This window comes from Teleopsis dalmanni, chromosome 1, assembly GCF_002237135.1.
Source record: "Teleopsis dalmanni isolate 2A chromosome 1, ASM223713v2, whole genome shotgun sequence".
NCBI classification, from domain to species: domain Eukaryota; kingdom Metazoa; phylum Arthropoda; class Insecta; order Diptera; family Diopsidae; genus Teleopsis; species Teleopsis dalmanni.
Window position 1 is genome coordinate 59751252 of NC_051846.1, and position 18885 is coordinate 59770136.

General features: G+C 27.6%; 1 protein-coding gene across 1 annotated transcript; it reads right to left on the reverse strand.

Moving 5' to 3' along the window:
* Nucleotides 1-3806: 3806 nt before the first annotated feature.
* Nucleotides 3807-4139, reverse strand: LOC119682154. Its single transcript, XM_038095520.1, has one exon. It carries the CDS (start codon nt 4137-4139, stop codon nt 3807-3809), a length of 333 nt encoding a protein of 110 aa, XP_037951448.1.
* Nucleotides 4140-18885: the final 14746 nt, after the last annotated feature.

The window sequence follows — 18885 nt, forward strand, 5'->3', positions numbered from 1 at the left end:
AATCCAGCTACAGAAAGAAATCTAAATTTACCTATTTTCCATCTTTCTTTTTATGAGGTCCTTATTTTCTACTGCAAGTATTGAATTTATTTAAATACATTTATTTAAACACTGTTCAGGTAATTGGTTTACGGATATATGTTAAGAGTTATATAAATATCATAATACGAATCAATGTCGCCGGTCGTATGACCGTATGTATGACACATTTCCTATCCTTTCATATTAAATGAATTATCTCTTGTGAATGAACTTCTTAACGCTGTAAAAATCGTGTTTTTATTTACTTCATTATTTTGATTTATTGTTTTTAATTAATATATCGTTTTTATAACATTTTTAAAAAATCTTTGTAATTTGAATAATATAAAAATTGCGCCATTTCTTCTCATTCTTACTGTTAAAAAGATTCTTGATATCTGGACCTAAAATTTTAAAATCTTTATTAGCAATCATTTAAAATTGCAACCATTTCAACCTAATCAAATTTAATTAGCTCGAACAGATAATCTATATAATAACATTTTACTTAACATGTAAAGTTGATATAGATCTTGGATTTTACCAGTGTCAGTTAGAACTAAAGAAATTGTTGTAAAAAACTTTTATGCTATAAATTTTAAAAAAAGTTTTATATGCATTGATAAAACTTTCACCCGCCGGCATGCAGTATTGTACGTAAAATTATGTGAATTTTGAATTGTCATTTAATGGAATTACTTAGAGAGACCCCATTTATTGCTTACTCTAGGAGCGCCACATTTTATCGATATTGCGAGAACCTGATAATATGCATTAGTTTTATTGTAACACCCATCGGCTATCGGCAGATTTTTTCTCCCTCGCTTAAATTCTTTTAAGCTGAGCTAATGATTTTTTGAGATGGCCTCATATTTGGTTGAATAGTTTAGACGCTATAAGTTTTATATAAAGCATAGAAAAATCTCTATGAATATCAGAGTTTCTGATTTACTGCGGAAGAATAATGTACTGAAAACGGAAGAAACACACCACGGATGACCAATAAAGAAAAAAAAATTAGGAGAAAAGTCTGCGATAAGAGTACTATGGGATGAAAAATGTAGTTTTTATTTATTTATATATAGAATATTTCATTAAATGAATAAAGTTTTTATATCCTCTTGTAGTTGTCTCATATACCAAATCAGTAGTGATTGTTTTATTAAGAGGGTTTGGTGTGTGTCTTGTCCTCTTCAATTGGATTGATAAAGACAATATCTGAATCTTTTCATCCAAATAAATAGTGTTGTTATTGCATCTAAAAAAACTTATTTCATTTCATGAAAATCAAATACAAATTTAAATTTTACATTCATGTTAGTTTATTATATATTCTTGTAATACATAAAGTCTTATGAAAGTTGAAATTTCTACTGTAGATTGTACTATTTAATGCTCATATACAAAAGTTCTTATATTTAGCATAATTATTCATTCTGTTACCATATATTGTTTAATATACAGTGGCTCACAGCTTATTTCGTGCAAGCAATATTTTTGTAGATTTAGTCGTGAAAATCCAAAATTTTGTTCAAAATAAAAAATTTTAAATATGCAACTTTAAAGAATGTTTAGTTTTTATTATAAAACAAAAAAAAATTTAGCAAAAATATCAATATTCAAGAAGTTAAGTGAACAAAAACAAACATACACCAAATTCTGACCTCACAGCTTATTTCGTGCAATACATTTTTTTTTAGAAAATTAATAATTTTTGGCATAAAAAAGTGAATTTTAGTATTTAGTGGGATAGTCCTTTTGTTTAATTACTGCCTCCAACCTTGAACGCATTAAAATAACTAATTTTTGAGTATATTCCACTGATATTTTCTGCCATTCCAATTTTAAAGCAGCTTTCATACTTTCCTTGCTATAAATGTTATGTTTTCTTATGTTAGTTTCCAGAATATGCCATAAATTTGCTATGACACTAAAGTCAGGTGATTGGGGAGGTGTTTGGATGTTGTGTGGACAATTCCCAACAAGCCAAGTCTGCACAAGACCCGTCTTGTGCTTCAGATCGTTATCCTGGTAAAAACAGAAATTGTTAATTATGCCTAAATATTCGGCACTTTTATGCAAATTTTGCTTTAATATATTAAGATACACTTCTTTATCCATTGTTGATTCTATAAATTGTAGATTACCTACTCCTGCCGCTGATTTACACCCCAATACTATCACATGCTTGCCACCGTGTTTAACTGTGCCATATAAATTTTCTTTTTGGAGCTTAGTATGTGATATATTTGGCGTATGTTTAATAGTATTTCACATATGATTTACCATCTGAAGCGTAGAGATTAAATTTACTCTAATTGACAAAAAATACTGCGTTTCAGAAAGAACTATTCTTGTACAGGTGGTGTTTGGTAAACTGCATGCGAAACCGTCGGCAGGCATGTGATAGTATTGGGGTGTAAATCAGCGGCAGGAGTAGGTAATCTACAATTTATAGAATCAACAATGGATAAAGAAGTGTATCTTAATATTTTAAAGCAAAATTTGCATAAAAGTGCCGAATATTTAGGCATAATTAACAATTTCTGTTTTTACCAGGATAACGATCTGAAGCACAAGTCGGGTCTTGTGCAGACTTGGCTTGTTGGGAATTATCCACACATCATCCAAACACCTCCACAATCACCTGACTTTAGTGTCATAGCAAATTTATGGCATATTCTGGAAACTAACATAAGAAAACATAACATTTATAGCAAGGAAAGTATGAAAGCTGCTTTAAAATTGGAATGGCAAAAAATGTCAGTGGAATATACTCAAAAATTAGTTATTTCAATGCGTTCAAGGTTGGAGGCAGTAATTAAACAAAAGGACTATCCCACTAAATACTAAAATTCACTTTTTTATGCCAAAAATTATTAATTTTCTAAAAAAAAATGTATTGCACGAAATAAGCTGTGAGGTCAGAATTTGGTGTATGTTTGTTTTTGTTCACTTAACTTCTTGAATATTGATATTTTTGCTAAATTTTTTTTTTGTTTTATAATAAAAACTAAACATTCTTTAAAGTTGCATATTTAAAACTTTTTATTTTGAACAAAATTTTGGATTTTCACGACTAAATCTACAAAAATATTGCTTGCACGAAATAAGCTGTGAGCCACTGTACATCTATAAATAAAATTTGGTTGATTTTCAAAATAATTTTATTTTTTCTGTCAAGTTAATGGATACATGTACACTTACTACTGGCAAAATAAATAGAAAAATATATTTTTTTTCTTAAATAAAAATTTTTTATATTCATAAAAAGCTTATACGTTAATATTAAAATTTTGTTTGGTATAGTTTTTATAGTTTTATGATTGTATATAAATAGACATTGAGATTTTAAAAACTGCGAAGTATTATGAAAAAGTACTGATTAAAATTTAACTTATAGCTAATTAAGATTTAAAAAATTGTATAAAACTCTACATTAGTATTCGTTGGAGATTTTAATTAATTCTTAATTGAACATATATATAGTATGTTTAACAGTATCTTTTATGAAATAAAACAATTTCACTATCACAATTGCGCTTATCTCAAAATTGCGAACTATTTTCTCTTGCAAATTTTCGTTTCCTCACAATAAAATTTTCCGACGGCTTATAAAATGACTTAAGTATTAAAATGCTAAGAAAATTATTTTTATATATTTCCTAAGGAATTTTTTTATTAAGTTGTATTGAACAACTAATCACAAAATTGCTTATCGGAGCTAATAAAAAATTATAAATTTCAAAGCAATACTTAATGGAACGGAAAAGTTGTTTAATAATTTACTTCCAAACAGGTTGCACCTCTCCATTCGGTAGAACCAGCACCAAAGCACTACTAAATGCATTATTCGACTTAGCAGTTTGCAAATAATATTCCTTCAGAGCCTTACACAAACCCAAGGCAAGTATCTTCCATGCCAATTTTTCGTTAGGATCCGTGTGCGTTGATTGACTATTAGTTACATTTTCGTCAGAACTTTCCGCCGCTGCTACAGTGTCAACCAGTATAGGATTATGTGTGGTCGGTACTGCGGTTGTGTTAATCGGACCATCAACTTGATCGACTGCTTGCTCGTCAGATGCATTTTTTGGCTCGAAAAATGGTATAGCCATTTTTTTGAAATTTTATTTTTAATTATTTTATGAAGATTTAAAAATTTTTAAAAATATTTTCCTTGTAATTAATATTTAAAATATGCACGCTCTGTACTTTTACGTTACGTGTTCACAAAAATTACAACTGCCACAAACTCCGTTGTCACGTCCGCTCTCAAGCCAAACGCTTTTCAAACTGAATTCACTACACGGAAAATACACGAATTTATACCACAAAATACTCAAGCAACAAGCAAGTCCTACGACTACCGACGGCGATCCGCTCTTCACTGGTGCATTACTAGCAATGATTTTGGAATTCAAAAACACAGAAGTTGTAGGATAATCGAATAAGAACTCACCCTTGGCACCCCGTATTGAGTGCGGCACGTACAAACAATACAAGAAACTTTATACTCACGTCTCACGTGCTTACATATCGTTTTGGGGTGGGTAACAAGAATACTTCCGAAACATTTTCTCATCCCCGTTTTTGGTTTCACTTGTAATCTGTATGACAAATGGAAGCTACTTTTTCTCTGCCAATTGTTGAGCTGTCCGTTCTGTTGCATGTTTCGAAATGCATCACGTGTAATTTAATTTGTTGAATTCTCGCTCTTTGCTACTCACTGTTTTGGTTTTATAAGACCCTCTCCAAATTCGATATAGAAATATTACCCCGCTTTCAAAATTTATATTTATATGCTCGCTCTGCTTTTTTTCAGTTCCCCAAAATACTTTTTTTCGAATACGAAAAATATTCTCTGATTGGAGAAAATTTTATTCGGTATTTTTCGAAAAGGAGAAATAACCATTTTCCATATTTTTTATATTGTTTTGTTTTTGTATTTCAAAGTCCTTGACCAAAATAGAATTTTTCTTTTTGTTGGAAATGTGCATTGTTTTTTTCGAAAAACCTGTAGATATGATTCTGACTTCGAAATTTGTGAAACAATTCCACTTATGGCAGAATAATTTCAAGGTCGTCTTTACTTATATTCATTTTCGGTAAAATACTTTTATGAATAAAGAATGAAATTTAACATTATAAATTGAATTTAATACCTTAATATTAAATAATTATTTTAAAATATTAATTAAAGTTAAGTTAAAGGAAATCCTGTGAGTAAGCATGGTTTCCAAAACTTAATTACTTAAATGTTGGTTATTATAATAATTTTTTTTTGAATTTAATTATTTAGATTTTTAATTAGATTTATTAATAAGATTTATTAATTTAGAGTATTATTTAATATTTTAAATTAATTTCAATTTATAAATCTTAATTAAAAAACAAAATATTAGCTCTCCACAGCTCTCCTAAATTGTAAGTTATCATGTCTGAAGTATTTGTTATGTATCAAAAACTTGTAAAATGTCAACCTTATTAGATGGAATACATATTATATTTAAATTAAAACAAAAAAATTTTGTTGTTGTTGGTAACTTATCATGTATTAACAAAATATATATATCATTATACATAATTTTCTAGCGTGTAGTGTTCTTCTTGCCAACCAAGTGTTTGAAAAGGATTTAGTATCGCTTGAAAACCATACTAAAAATTTTCTAAAGTGTTGCTATAACCATTTCTATTCGTTAATTAATAATTTAGTAACAGAATATTTAAATAAAAAATACAAGAAAATCTTGATCAACCATGTTTAATACTCGCCTTACGAGTAGTATATCATTATTATTTTAATTCCAATTTATATTACGGACATTTGAAGGCAGAAAATTTATTATTATGTTAAGTTTGTTAAAAAAATAACTTTTCCATTGTGAAAAGTGAACGTACTTGAAGAAAAAAAAATAATTTAAAAAGATTGCGCGCTCTAAGAAAACAATAAAGTCTTGAATGATCACTGCATATATCAAGGTACATATATCAGATGGATTACCGAGTACTACAACCGATTTTTTATGTAAATTGTTTCTGAAAACGTTATGCAGCACCTGTAATTTCTGCAAGATGGTGCTCCACCTTAAACATCGTGTGCGACTATGGATTTTTTGACTCTCTTGTTCCTCAGTCGGTTAATGTCAACTTATAATGACCTTAACAACCTTAACAGGCCACAGCTTTTGCCAAATTTTAAATTAATGTAAGTTCCATATGAGTAATACAATAATACTAGTGAAATTCAATCTGCAGTAAATTAAACATTTCAATGTTGGGCAATCAGAGAGCTATAGTATTGTTTTGATCCATGTTAAAAACTTTTCGAAAACAATATATGTTATACAAAAATTTTAGAGCTGGTTAGTAGCCGTCTACACAGTACGAAGTTTAAGTGCAAACTGCACAATATTTGTAGATGCGACAGAGCGCGAATGCTAACGGATTTTACCGTAAAATTCAAGTTATATTTTTTTTTCAAGTGCGGGAAATTTTAGTCAATATTATTAATGTGAGTATTGGGATTCTAATGAGTTAGTAGTAAGCAAAGCTAAGTTGATAGGCAACCCCATTTACACCATAATCTACATAGCAGATAGTCCACTGCAATACAGTCAAAAATATTTTCCCAAACTCTTTACAATATAATCTATGGATAATTACCTGACAAACATACCCAAAAAATTTTATTCTAGTAAAAGTACCTCCAGCCCTTATGAGCATAATTTTGGCTACGCCATTGCTGAAAAGCGTCGATTTCTAAGTAAAAGAAATTAATGTTGATATTATTTATTTGTGTCTTAAGTTTATTTGCAATATCAGACAGATAGATAGCAAAAATGGCAGACCACGAAGTTTACAAATTTTTGTGGAATCTGTATGCAATTTTATTAACAGTCAGAGTAACTAAAATTTATCTTAATTAATTTTCTTAATTTATTATCTTAATAAAAACTTGATTAAAATTTATTAAACTTTTACTATACCAATGTAATGTATTAAATTGACTAAATACTAAATTGTAAAATTTTATAAAGTTTTTTTATGAATTGTTATATAGTCAACCTTCCATAACTCGAAGTCCAATTTTGCAAAGAAAAGGTCCGACTTATGGAGACTTCGAGTTAGAGAATTTTTGAATTTTTTTTTTTTGAAAGAAACTAGAATTATATTTTAAGATATTTATTTATTTAAAATTAAATATACCACAGAAGTTATAGTGAAGTAAAATATTCAGAAATTAAGGTTTGGGACTTCAATTTTTTTTCTTATTTTCAGTAAAAAGAGATTTCACTTTATTTCAAGCCTTATAGTGATCATCTGTTGTAATATCATTCCATGCAAATATATATTCTGAATTTTGAAAAAGTTTTCTATTTTATTTTTGGAAGGCTGATGAACAATTACATCCACCGAACTCTTATCATCACTTTCCGTTTCGCTTAGATTTGGATCCAGTAATTTAGAGCTATAGTGCTTAATAATATCGTCATCTGTAAGAGAGCTTGATGTACAAATTTCATTGTCAAGCTCAATATAATCATTAAGAGTAGCATTGGAAGAAGCACCACACTGCCAGCGACTGGCATTTGCACAAAGAAGCACCGTAAAAAAGAAAAACTTAAACATTTAGTTTGGAAAAAGGGACTTCCCCTAACAGCAAAATACATTTATACTTAAAATAAAAATTCTACTTATAGAATTCACTTTATAGAAGTTCGAGTTATGGAAGCAGACTTGTATGTAGTTTGCTCTCTAAAATTTTGGTGCACTGTTTTTGGTTCGAGTTATAGAAAATTCGAGTTATAGAAATTCTAGTTATGAAAGTTTGACTGTATTTTAGAAATAAATATTCACTAAATATTACATATATGTATGTATGTATATTAATTTATAAATGTACTGACACCAACCAATTGGTTTTACTTCGTTTTTGGGATTATTCATTCACCTTCTCCAATTTATCCTAATGGCAGCAGTTGTATAAACTGATCTCCTTCTACAAGGATGTAGTTAAGTATATGAATAGGTAAATTTATTGCACATTTGTTAGTAATATAATTTGTAATGTGTATAAAATATAATTTGTAATTAAAATACATCAATTAAATATTGCTAGTATGATGTTGTTATGAAATTTCCATTATAAATAGGTTTTTGATCATAAAATTCCTAATAAAATTTAATAATCTCAAATATAATTAAATAAAAGTAGTTAATAAAATTTGAATTATAATTTATTTATATGACTACCGTTGATCATTATTTGAAACTTACATATGCCAGAACTCAAAATTTTATAACTTTTTGCAACTTGCACCACTGATGTCCTCTAAGACAGTAAATATTTTTATGGGAAATTTATATTGCAAGACATGCAAGTGCATAAATTTTCATAAGCACAATTGTGCGGATATAAACATTTAAATTCATGCATGTGCATGAATGCATGCAGAAAAGCCATCAAACATATTACGACTTCTTCACAGCACTCCACACTTCTCTCTTAAAGGACGTAAGGAAAAACGCATTTGTTCCTGCAACATGCCAGAAGGTATCCTTATACTCATATCCTTAAATGTGTGCATGTATTATGGCCAAAGTGACTTAAGGACAAGATTCGGAAAGTGCATTGTTTGCATTATATTTTACAGCATTGTTGCATGCTTGTTGTTGTTGTTGTTGTTGTTGTAAGTATTGTTGAATAAACTTGTGGTTGTTTAGATGGATACACATGTGCATAGCATGGCATTGCTTTACTTACATCAAATGATAATAAGGAATATAATTTAATATCAATCTGCAGCAAAAAAGTAAAGAAGCCAATTTCTATCGATACTAAAAGTATTGTATATTTGTATCTTGCGAACTTCAAGGAGTGAAGTGGAGGCGATAGATACACTTGTATTGTTGCAACTTTTATGGTTATGAAAATGTGTAGGTGCATCCATCCACTTCACTCATCTCGGTATATTGTGTGTCTTCATGGTTTTTGGGTTTGTAACAAAATAAATGTTGCTTGCTTGAGTAGTGAAGCACAACATTTCCATTTGAATGTCCTTTTAAGCGAAAACAATTTCTTTGTTTCGTTTGTGTATTTTCTGCAATTTTACATTTTTATATATTCAATTTTTTAGGTAACTTCTTACCTTTGATTTCATTTCTTTTGTTGTTTTGCTCAGTGTAGCGCCACAAGATATTCAGATACATTTCACATTTCACTATATAATATCATCGTTACCATCCAGAACATAAATGTTTTGAAATGATAACTCTTATTATTGTTGTTGTTGTTTTGCAAAACGTATATTTTTTTAAATGAACTTTTGTTTACCAACCTCACTTTTATGTCCTTTGTTAGTTTTTCTTGAATATGTGCAGTTTTTTATTCCTTCAAAACAATTCAATATTCATTTTTTTTGTTAGTGTAATATACACTGTAAAAATGTTTTTATGGTTTTATGACCGAATTGCTTTTTCTATGCATTTTGCCATAAAGCTTTTCCAGTTCACTATTATATTTTTTGGTGCTAAATGCATTTGCTGCACTCATTTGATTTGCTTATGTTAATTTGCGGAATTTACTTCGACTTTTATAGCATTTCTTTTTAGTTTAGAAGTTATAGAAAAAAAATTTTAATAGATTGAATAGATCTTCCACATGTTATCATTTTATAATGATTTGAAGAATTTAAAGGAATATTACAAAAAATTTAAATCATTTTCAAAAGATTTTAGCTTAACAGTGGTTACCACAACTTTTTACATAAATAAGATAAGATATAGGATATCAACAAGTAATTCGACAGCTGTCTTTTAAATCTTGTGCCCAACAATGAAAACAGCGGTTAAATGAGATGAAAATGGATTAATTATTTTTCAAACTATTCTTCATGATGATCAATGCAGACAGGTGTTTTAAACAATATTTAATTACAAAATTTTATTATTTTTAATTGATTGAATTTTTGGCTGCGCATACAACTGTTTTGAGTATTGCCGAATACCATTCATCAGTGATTTTGGAATTATTTCTTATATTTAAATATTTGTAAATATTATTTATAGACTGCAAGTACCACGGGTGTGCTGGGTGAACTCGTGCCCTGCCAAACTTGAAGGTCAGAGTCAGCGTTTTTTTGCCAACTCATCCAAAGACGAGCTTGACTTGTATTTTCGAACCTGAAGTTTATGTAAAATAAATTTAAAAACAAACAAAAAAAATAAGACTTGATTCACCGACTTTAATTAGTTTACAATTAACATAAAAACATTAATATTCTTTTATAAGAAAAAAATTTTCCGAAATAAAACTTTTCACAGGATATTGAAAATGAAATTATACCCTTAAATACACATAAAAACATCATCATACATGTTGAGGACTAATTTGCATTTCCATAAATATTTTTCAGCACTAAAACTTGCTCACTGGCAACCATTACATTTGGACTTACTCATACGAAGGTAAAACTCTTTATTTATGCATGCAGGCACTTTATTGGCAGTTGCTTCATGCTCGAGGAGTGTGAACTCCTTACTGGACACAAATATACTTAAATTTACAAAATTCAGATACAAGCTTCTACATTGTAGAAGCTTTACTTTAGTAGAGACACTAAAGTACTTTTGGGAGCACTTAGCCATGTTGTTTTAAGGACAGCAAAAGTGTTACTTCTTTACAGACTTTTCACAAAGAATTCGAAAACTTTGCTGGACGAGGAAAGTGAAGTACAAACTTAAAAGCGTTAGTGCCTTTAGTTGCTTGACCTAACGAACCATAAATTATATGCTTTTGATGTTGTTCACCTGCAGTTATATAAAAATAAATTAAACAGAGTAGACTTCTATTCTACTCTCTGGATTCAGGATGACGAAGCTAACGTTCTAAGTGCCGAAAATTGTGAATAATAAAATTCAACATTTTAGCTGCAGGACATTAAAATTAAACTTTTGAGAAAATTCGACACTAAATTTTTGCTTTATCGTTTAAATTTGATTATAATGAAACCGGGAACATAAAAGCTATTCTAAGGATTTCTACAATCAAGAAAAAGTATGGGTAGTGGATATTGTTTATTATTCGGCTTGCTTTATTGTTTCATTGATGAATGACTTTCACAACATCAAAACTTTTATCAGAAAAGTAATTTACATATGAATTTCGATACAATAGCAAATAAATTGAACTTGGGATTCCTGTGAGATTTCACCTTATCAAAAGTAAAATTAATTGTTCAATCTCACGTAAGGATATGATGGTTTCTTCAATCAGTAATAGTGACTTTGAATACCTATTACTTTGAGAAAATGTACATAAATTAAAGAAACTTCTTATTTTCAGTGACGGTCATAAATTGTTAATTTTGCAGGACAGCTCAGCTTAACTTATCAGCTCACCATTTGTGGATACAAAAATAAACCAAATGTGACCAAATATTTTTTATTTAAATAATAAAAGAACAATATTTAAAATTCTACCAATTTTTTTTTTATTTTTTTGGTATAAAATGTGATTTATTTAAGCTTATCTACGTCACACTCAAACCCCCAACATACCTTCAACATCGTCTTTACTCGGGATTAAAAGTTTGTGGCATCCCCGCAAAATGTTTACAAAATATGGTTACATTGTTTTGAATTATGTGGTAAATGCTTCATTATTAATTAGCTTCATTTATTCCAGTATTGCTCTGATCTATGTTCCTTTTCATAGATTTTGCCTGGAACTTCTGTGTGGGGGGTTAAGACACCTTAATTAAATGTCAGTACTCAGCTCGTTAAGCTTTTCGATTTGCGTGTTTTGTGTATTTTACATTGGAGGGTTGTTTATTAAAAGTTTTGAGTTCTATGGAATAATCTACATGTAAATTATACAATTTTGCAATATAGTTAAATAAGCATATGAATATTCATATCCTTTAACAAATCCATTGGGATTTCAAATTTTAATTTTAATAAATCAATTTGTTAATTAAGATAAAAATTGTTGTCAAGGCAATTTCGACAAAAGCTAATCATTTAAAGATTTTAATTAGCCATTTTGCTTAATTTAAACAAAAAATAAAGTTAAATTATTTTAAGTACTTTATATACATATGTATTCCTGGTAAAAAATATACAGAGTTTTAAAATAGAACGGCCATTGATTGCATTCTCTATACATTTTTTATATGATTTATCCATTTTCTAACCGAAACTAAAACAAAATAAGGATATGCAAAATAATTGTGAGCTATTTTTTAATTACGTTCCTCAAATTATTTTAATAGTTTCAATATTGGAAGCTGTTTCCGTTTGGTAAATCTGTGGCAACCTTTTCAATTTTTCAATTGAGATTGACTTTTAGTGCATTTTTTATTTTCGATTGGTAGAGCAAAATGTATCACACTCGATATTAATTTATAACACTCTAAATATTTTGCACGAGTAGCAGATTATCCTATAAAAAGAAATGTATATACTGACTATGAACTAATTACATATACTTATTATATATACGGACTATGAACTAAAAAAATTCGAATATTTCTTTAGACCACTGAGGATGAGCACTTGGCAATACAGCGTTGCACTGTCAGCCAAATGTCACTAAATTAACTAAAATTTTAGTTGTTGTCTCTTCATTTCTATTCACTAGAATAGTAGTTCACTACTTTTGAAAATCTCTCTAGAATAATTTCAATTAATGTATTTTTAAAAAGAAAATATTTTTTTTTGAAATTTTGTATTAAAAATTGCTAAAGCTCATGATGTTTGACCAATCCAGATTTCCACACCACTAATTGGTAGATTGTTAGGTATAAGAAAATTCGTAAAAAATATTTCCGTGTGTTAAAGTTACCAGGGCATGAGTTTTCTTTTCTATAGGAGATACAATATAACAAGGAGGATAAAGAATTTCATAAGTTATTGTATGATTTTTTATGGTTACATTAAATTTTGTATTAATGGTTTTGCAAAACGTTTTATGAAGATTTCTATAAAGGAATGAGACAGCCAAAGACTTTTCATTTTTATTATCAACGCATTTTTAATTTAAATTGCATTTCAAACATTTTATTTCTGTTTCATTTTTTTACAACTGTCATTTATCTTATTTTTATTTACAACATTAAAAATACGTATTTATGACAAAAGGAATTTGTCCTGGTGTAAGAAAATATGTACACAATTCATTGTGATCTAGTAAACATAGAATTTTTATTAATCACAGGAGTAGATTTAAGTTTTAAGAAGGGTCAAACAGATTATATATTTTTTTTTTAAATTAAATCAGAGATAATGACAGTTCACCATGTATTTGAAAACTTTAAATTTGAATTATTTTATAATTTTTTAGGTCAGCTTTTTGTATCATCTCCAAAGAATCCAATCTGAAAAAAAATCGCTCTTCCTCAAGTATTTTGGTCCGCATTAACACGACTCTCAAAATGTCATGAAGCTCATACAATAATGTATTTTTTATAATATTATATTATATATATTAAATTAAATGTTAACATGATCTCGCTTTTTCTTAAATAGGTGTAAGTAATCCTAATACTGTGCATAACAACGACATACGTTATGACAAAACCGTTATTTGATAGATTTGATAGATTTTGTATTAATAATAGGAAATAGGAATTAAAATTATTTTGCTAAAGTCTGAACTCTATAACTATCTACCTATTTTAAAACAGCAATGCTGATGAGATAGTTCACATTGAAAAGTATAATCGTCATTAATGTCATTACTCCCCTCATTGGTACCCTTTTTGGCACACCCTTCTTTAGCATGTGTTATGCCACAGAAATTTTAAAAAATAAAAAACGAAACAGTGAAACATTAATTTTTACTTTTTATCGCTATTTTATATATTGGAAAAGCAATTTTTTTTATATTTTATTGAAAATTGTTAACAATACTTCATTGAAGTTGGAAATGAAAATTTTGAAAAGATGCTTTAGTTATTTCACTTTTATTGGCGCAGTAAAATCCTTGTTATTGATCAGATTTCCATAGGGTGGAAAAAATTTGAAAAGCTTAATTTTAGCAATCGAAATTTAGCAATAAAACTTTTTTATATTAAAAACGTTTTTTTAAGGGAATTTTAAAACACGAGAGGAATTATTTATCTACAAATTTATAGTTATTAAAAAATTAACGAGCCAATATCAATGGCTTAGAAAGCAATCAGCTATATAATTGATACTTAAAAAAAATATATAAAACAAAAATAAGGGCGAAGGGCCTAGTAGTACGGTGTTAAATAACAAATTAATAAATAAATAATATATATAAAACAAAAATTAAAAATAAAGTCACGATATTGTGTTAATAAAATTTTGAGCATTTCTATAATTAGAATAAAAAAATCTAAGGAACAACAATATTATATTTAAGTAATAATTACTTAAGGCATTCTTATAATATCTACTTGAATATATATTTTTTTATTGTTGTTGAAAAATATTTGTTTTACATTATAGTACAATATATACCATCATTTGCGACATAAGCTTTTGATTCAAGGTATATGAAAATAAGAATCTATAACTATCTTATAATAAAACGTATTAATCATTTAGTTGTTTTAAAATATTTGATTTAAATTAATTATGATTTATTGAAATTTGGCACCTTCTCTGTTTAATTTTACTTCACTACATTTTTTATTAAAATTTTCTATTTAATAGATCACAAAGCTAACGTAAACAAATAATCAAAATAAGTTTAGTTAAAATAATCGGTGACTGACGGTAAACCACGCACAGACATATGGGGCCCTACCGACTTTTCTAAAATATTAGAAATGCTGACAGCTGCAAATAACACAATTAATAAAAATAATGAAATTTAATAATTAATAGCAACATTGGCTACTTGTTGAAAACCACAATTAGTCATTACTTCTAATTTGATAATGCGTACTTTGCAATATTCGAAACAGCGTTGTATTGTTAGCCAATTTTCAATAAATTAACTAAAATTTTTGTTGTTGTACTTTCATTTCAATTCGAATCCTTCCAACTTTTAAATGGTTTCTTTTCGTCAAAATACATGTCACTTTCTGTAAAAAAAAAAATTAGCATTTATAATTAATAATTTATATTTATTATTGTAATTAATTATAATAATTTATAAATAATAAGCACCTAACTTGTACTTAATTTAAACACGTAGATACATAAATGCCATATAGAGGCTGATAAAATTAATGGCAAGTCCTAGTCATCATTGTTTTATTAATTCTCATCAAAATTAGCAACTGCCTTTGGTATTCTTCAGAAAATCACAACAGAAGGACACACAATCATACAATATATTATTATTATTGCTAATTAATTGATTAATTTGGGAGATCTATTATAGTTAAAATTATAATATATGATGCGAATTAAAATTTTTATCACTGTTTTTATATTTTATTTAATACTAAATATTACAGAATTACAATATTTTTTCAACCAACGACTGATTCTTTCTAACGACTGACTCTTTTAATTTTTATAAAGAGGAACTAACGTCATTTTCGAGAAATTGAAGATTGGATTGACCAATTTAATTATAGCTTCTAGAATTCTCAGGAATTTTCTAGATGCTTGCGTATCTCCATCCTATAGGATTGGAGCTTCTATTTCCTAAAACGCCTTACGAGTCTTTAGCTTTGGCGTCAATAGCCAGACGCCGAGATCAATGACCAATAATAATATATTTCAATTATAATGAAACTATTCATATGATAAATAAATAAATTTAATAATTAAGATTAAAAATTAGTGAGAATGGTATTAGAAATTAAATCTGACAAAAACACTGCTAAAAAAATCGATCCTGTGAACCAAAAAGTGAATAAAGATCGAGAATAAATAATTAGACGTCATTGTCAAGCACTTAAATTTTTTTGTTACCTATTGGAATATTTTTCATGCAGATTTGCATTTCGCTTATGATAATGATAATACACAAAATAATTATCATATAGGTAGTTAATGATAATTTATGCTACCGTCTTCAATGCTTTATGAAATAATCGTATACTTTTGACTTAATTCGTATAGCAATGGAAGTACAACAACAAAAAATTAAAAATAACTGTAACAACAACAACGTCTAAGCAATGTTTAGCAAAATATTAAATTATAAGTATAACATACGTACATATGTATATAATCTACCATGAGTACAAGTTTGTTGCTTGTAAATTTTTGTTATTGTCCAACTAGCTATTTTGGAATTTTTTTGTTGCAATTTGTATATCGTTTGACAATAAATACTTATTTCTGTGCTGGGGGCAAAGAGGTATTTAACAGAGCACAAACACATGAATTACGATTGTTAGAAAAGAGTTTGGGGTTAGGAATGCATTAGACATGAGAAGAGTTTTTAATTGATGCGTTGGTAAGTGTTGAATATAAATTCATTGAACTCAATTCCACCATATCCACCATGCAATCAGCTTTAATAAAAAATACCTAACCATGCACAATAATTAAATGTGGTGAAAATAAGACAAAAATTTTGTTAAAAAGTTGGTTTGCAAAACGTGACTTTTTTTTATAGTAAAATCAATTGCTCAGTGGACTTGTAGTGAAGCTTTGCCTTGTTTCTTTTTCTTCAATAGAATCAGTATGAAGTCTTCACGCTGTGTTGATATTCAAGATTTTAATCTTTTTGTGGCATTTTTTAGTTGAATGTATTTATTATTTAAAAGTGTTAAATAATTTTTTTTAATATATTTATTAATCTAGTGCTTTAATTCTAATAATTCACCATGAGTTAATAATTTTGTGTAACACAAAATTAATTTTGTGTTATTAATTTTGTGTTAATAATTTTGCGTAAATAATTTTGTGTTATTAATTTTGTGTTAATGATTTCGTGTTAATAATTTTTTGGTAATAATTTGGTGTTAATAATTTTTTGTTAATAATTTTGTGTAAATAATTTTGTGCTAATAATTTTGTGTTAATAATTTCTTGTTAATATTTTTGTTAATAATTTTGTGTAAATTAATGCAGTTTTTTGTAAGAAAACACATTAAGAATTAAGAAAATGTAACAAATGAAACTAAGGCTTGCCATCATGGAATCTCTACACTCACTTTAAATTAAAGGTAAGACTTTTTTATAACAGTTCTTAATAAATTAGAAGATTTTAAGTAATTGAAATGAAATGAGCCTCAATAAACGCCATAAGTGAATTTAAGTTACTAACCTCGACTGAACTGTATTTTAATAATGTGTTAATAAAATTAATTCTTATCGTCTGTTTTGAAGAAAGAATCTAGATACTTAATATGAACTATTGTTTTCAATAATTTAGTGGTTTTTGTTGAACAGCAGTGAAATTGCAACAACAGAAATTTTTTTTAATATTTTCTATTAATAGAATTTTGGGTTAATGATTTAATATATTTTAATTTGTAATGATAATGTAAAAATTTAGTAACTCTTTTAAATAATATCATAATAACACAAAAATAAATCCTTTAATATTAGTTTTATTGATGTATGCATTATAATAGTTCTTAAATTCTACAAAAATCAAATACCAAACGTATGTAATTTATTAAAAACTATTCTAACATAATACTGAAATTAATTAATTTACTCAATATAACCGAAAACAACATTAACTCCAATCAAATATCTTACAATTGTCCCTCTATAATCGCACCTATAGATGTCAGTTTAAGATTTCATAAAAATAAAACCAATATTTTCTTTAATTTACGATGCTTCACCGGAATGCACTTACTATAACATTGCGAGCTTCTCTATCTTCTTTGATTTTTAGAACCATTTTGTTTCACAATTTATTTCGTTTTTATTTGACTTCTGAATTTTACTACATATATAGATATTTTAAATATTTTAAATAGTTACTACTTGTTGCTTTCATCTTCCAACAATTAGATATACCTATACCATTCACTGATTTGTTATACATATATGTATATATTTTTCACTAATTCGCTTCTTCTAATAAATTCGCCAATTTTTTTGCCATTTTGTTAAATATACATACATGGGACAAATATACATGGGACAACTCGTAATCTCTTAAAAAAAAATATAATAATGGTATTCGCAATACAGACCATAATTGCTTCCTATTCCAATTTGCTTCAATCTGTTGTAAATCCAGCTTCATTCTCTAGTTGATTGGTTTCACCGTTCTTATACCCATTTAAATATTTTCTACCTATCTACCTATCTGGTTCGTGGATCATTCTTTTAGAAACCTTGCACTTTATCTTCAAAATATTTTACACTAAGTAGCTCAATTCTTCTAAGTATTCTAAATTTTGTTGGAACTTATTATATTTCTATTGCTAGGAAATATTCTATTCGTTCTCTTGTGGGTTTGTTTAGTAGGAATCTTTCCAAAGATTTGTGTGGAAAAACTACAAAATCACATTACATATATGTATGTATATGTTTCCTATAATAACATTTAATGATGATGATTATCAGATATTATTCGCTAATTATAGGAAAGTTCCAGATGCCCGAATTACCGTCTGTACAACAAAATAGAAATGCAAAAAAAATCCGATCAGTATTCATAGTAATCGGTATAAAACAAGATTAAATGTCATATATTGTTAAGTCAATTTTATAACAACCTTAGCTTGGGTCTGGGTGACCTAAACTATTGAATAGAAGATTCTTTTGTAAAATTTGATTTCAAATTTTATATTTAAATAATAACTGCAGGTAAATGTAATGTATAAAGTAATAAAACAAGATATAAAAATACTTACGAGTATAGACATGATGAAGGAACTTTTCACAAAATTAAAATTTATAAAAAAACAATGCAAAAACTTCTGCTTAAATTAATTTTATATTATATATATTTATTGTACA

Coding starts and splice junctions, on each gene's coding strand:
- LOC119682154 (XM_038095520.1), bottom strand. CDS start 4,139: ATGGCTATACCATTTTTCGAGCCAAAAAATGCATCTGACGAGCAAGCA.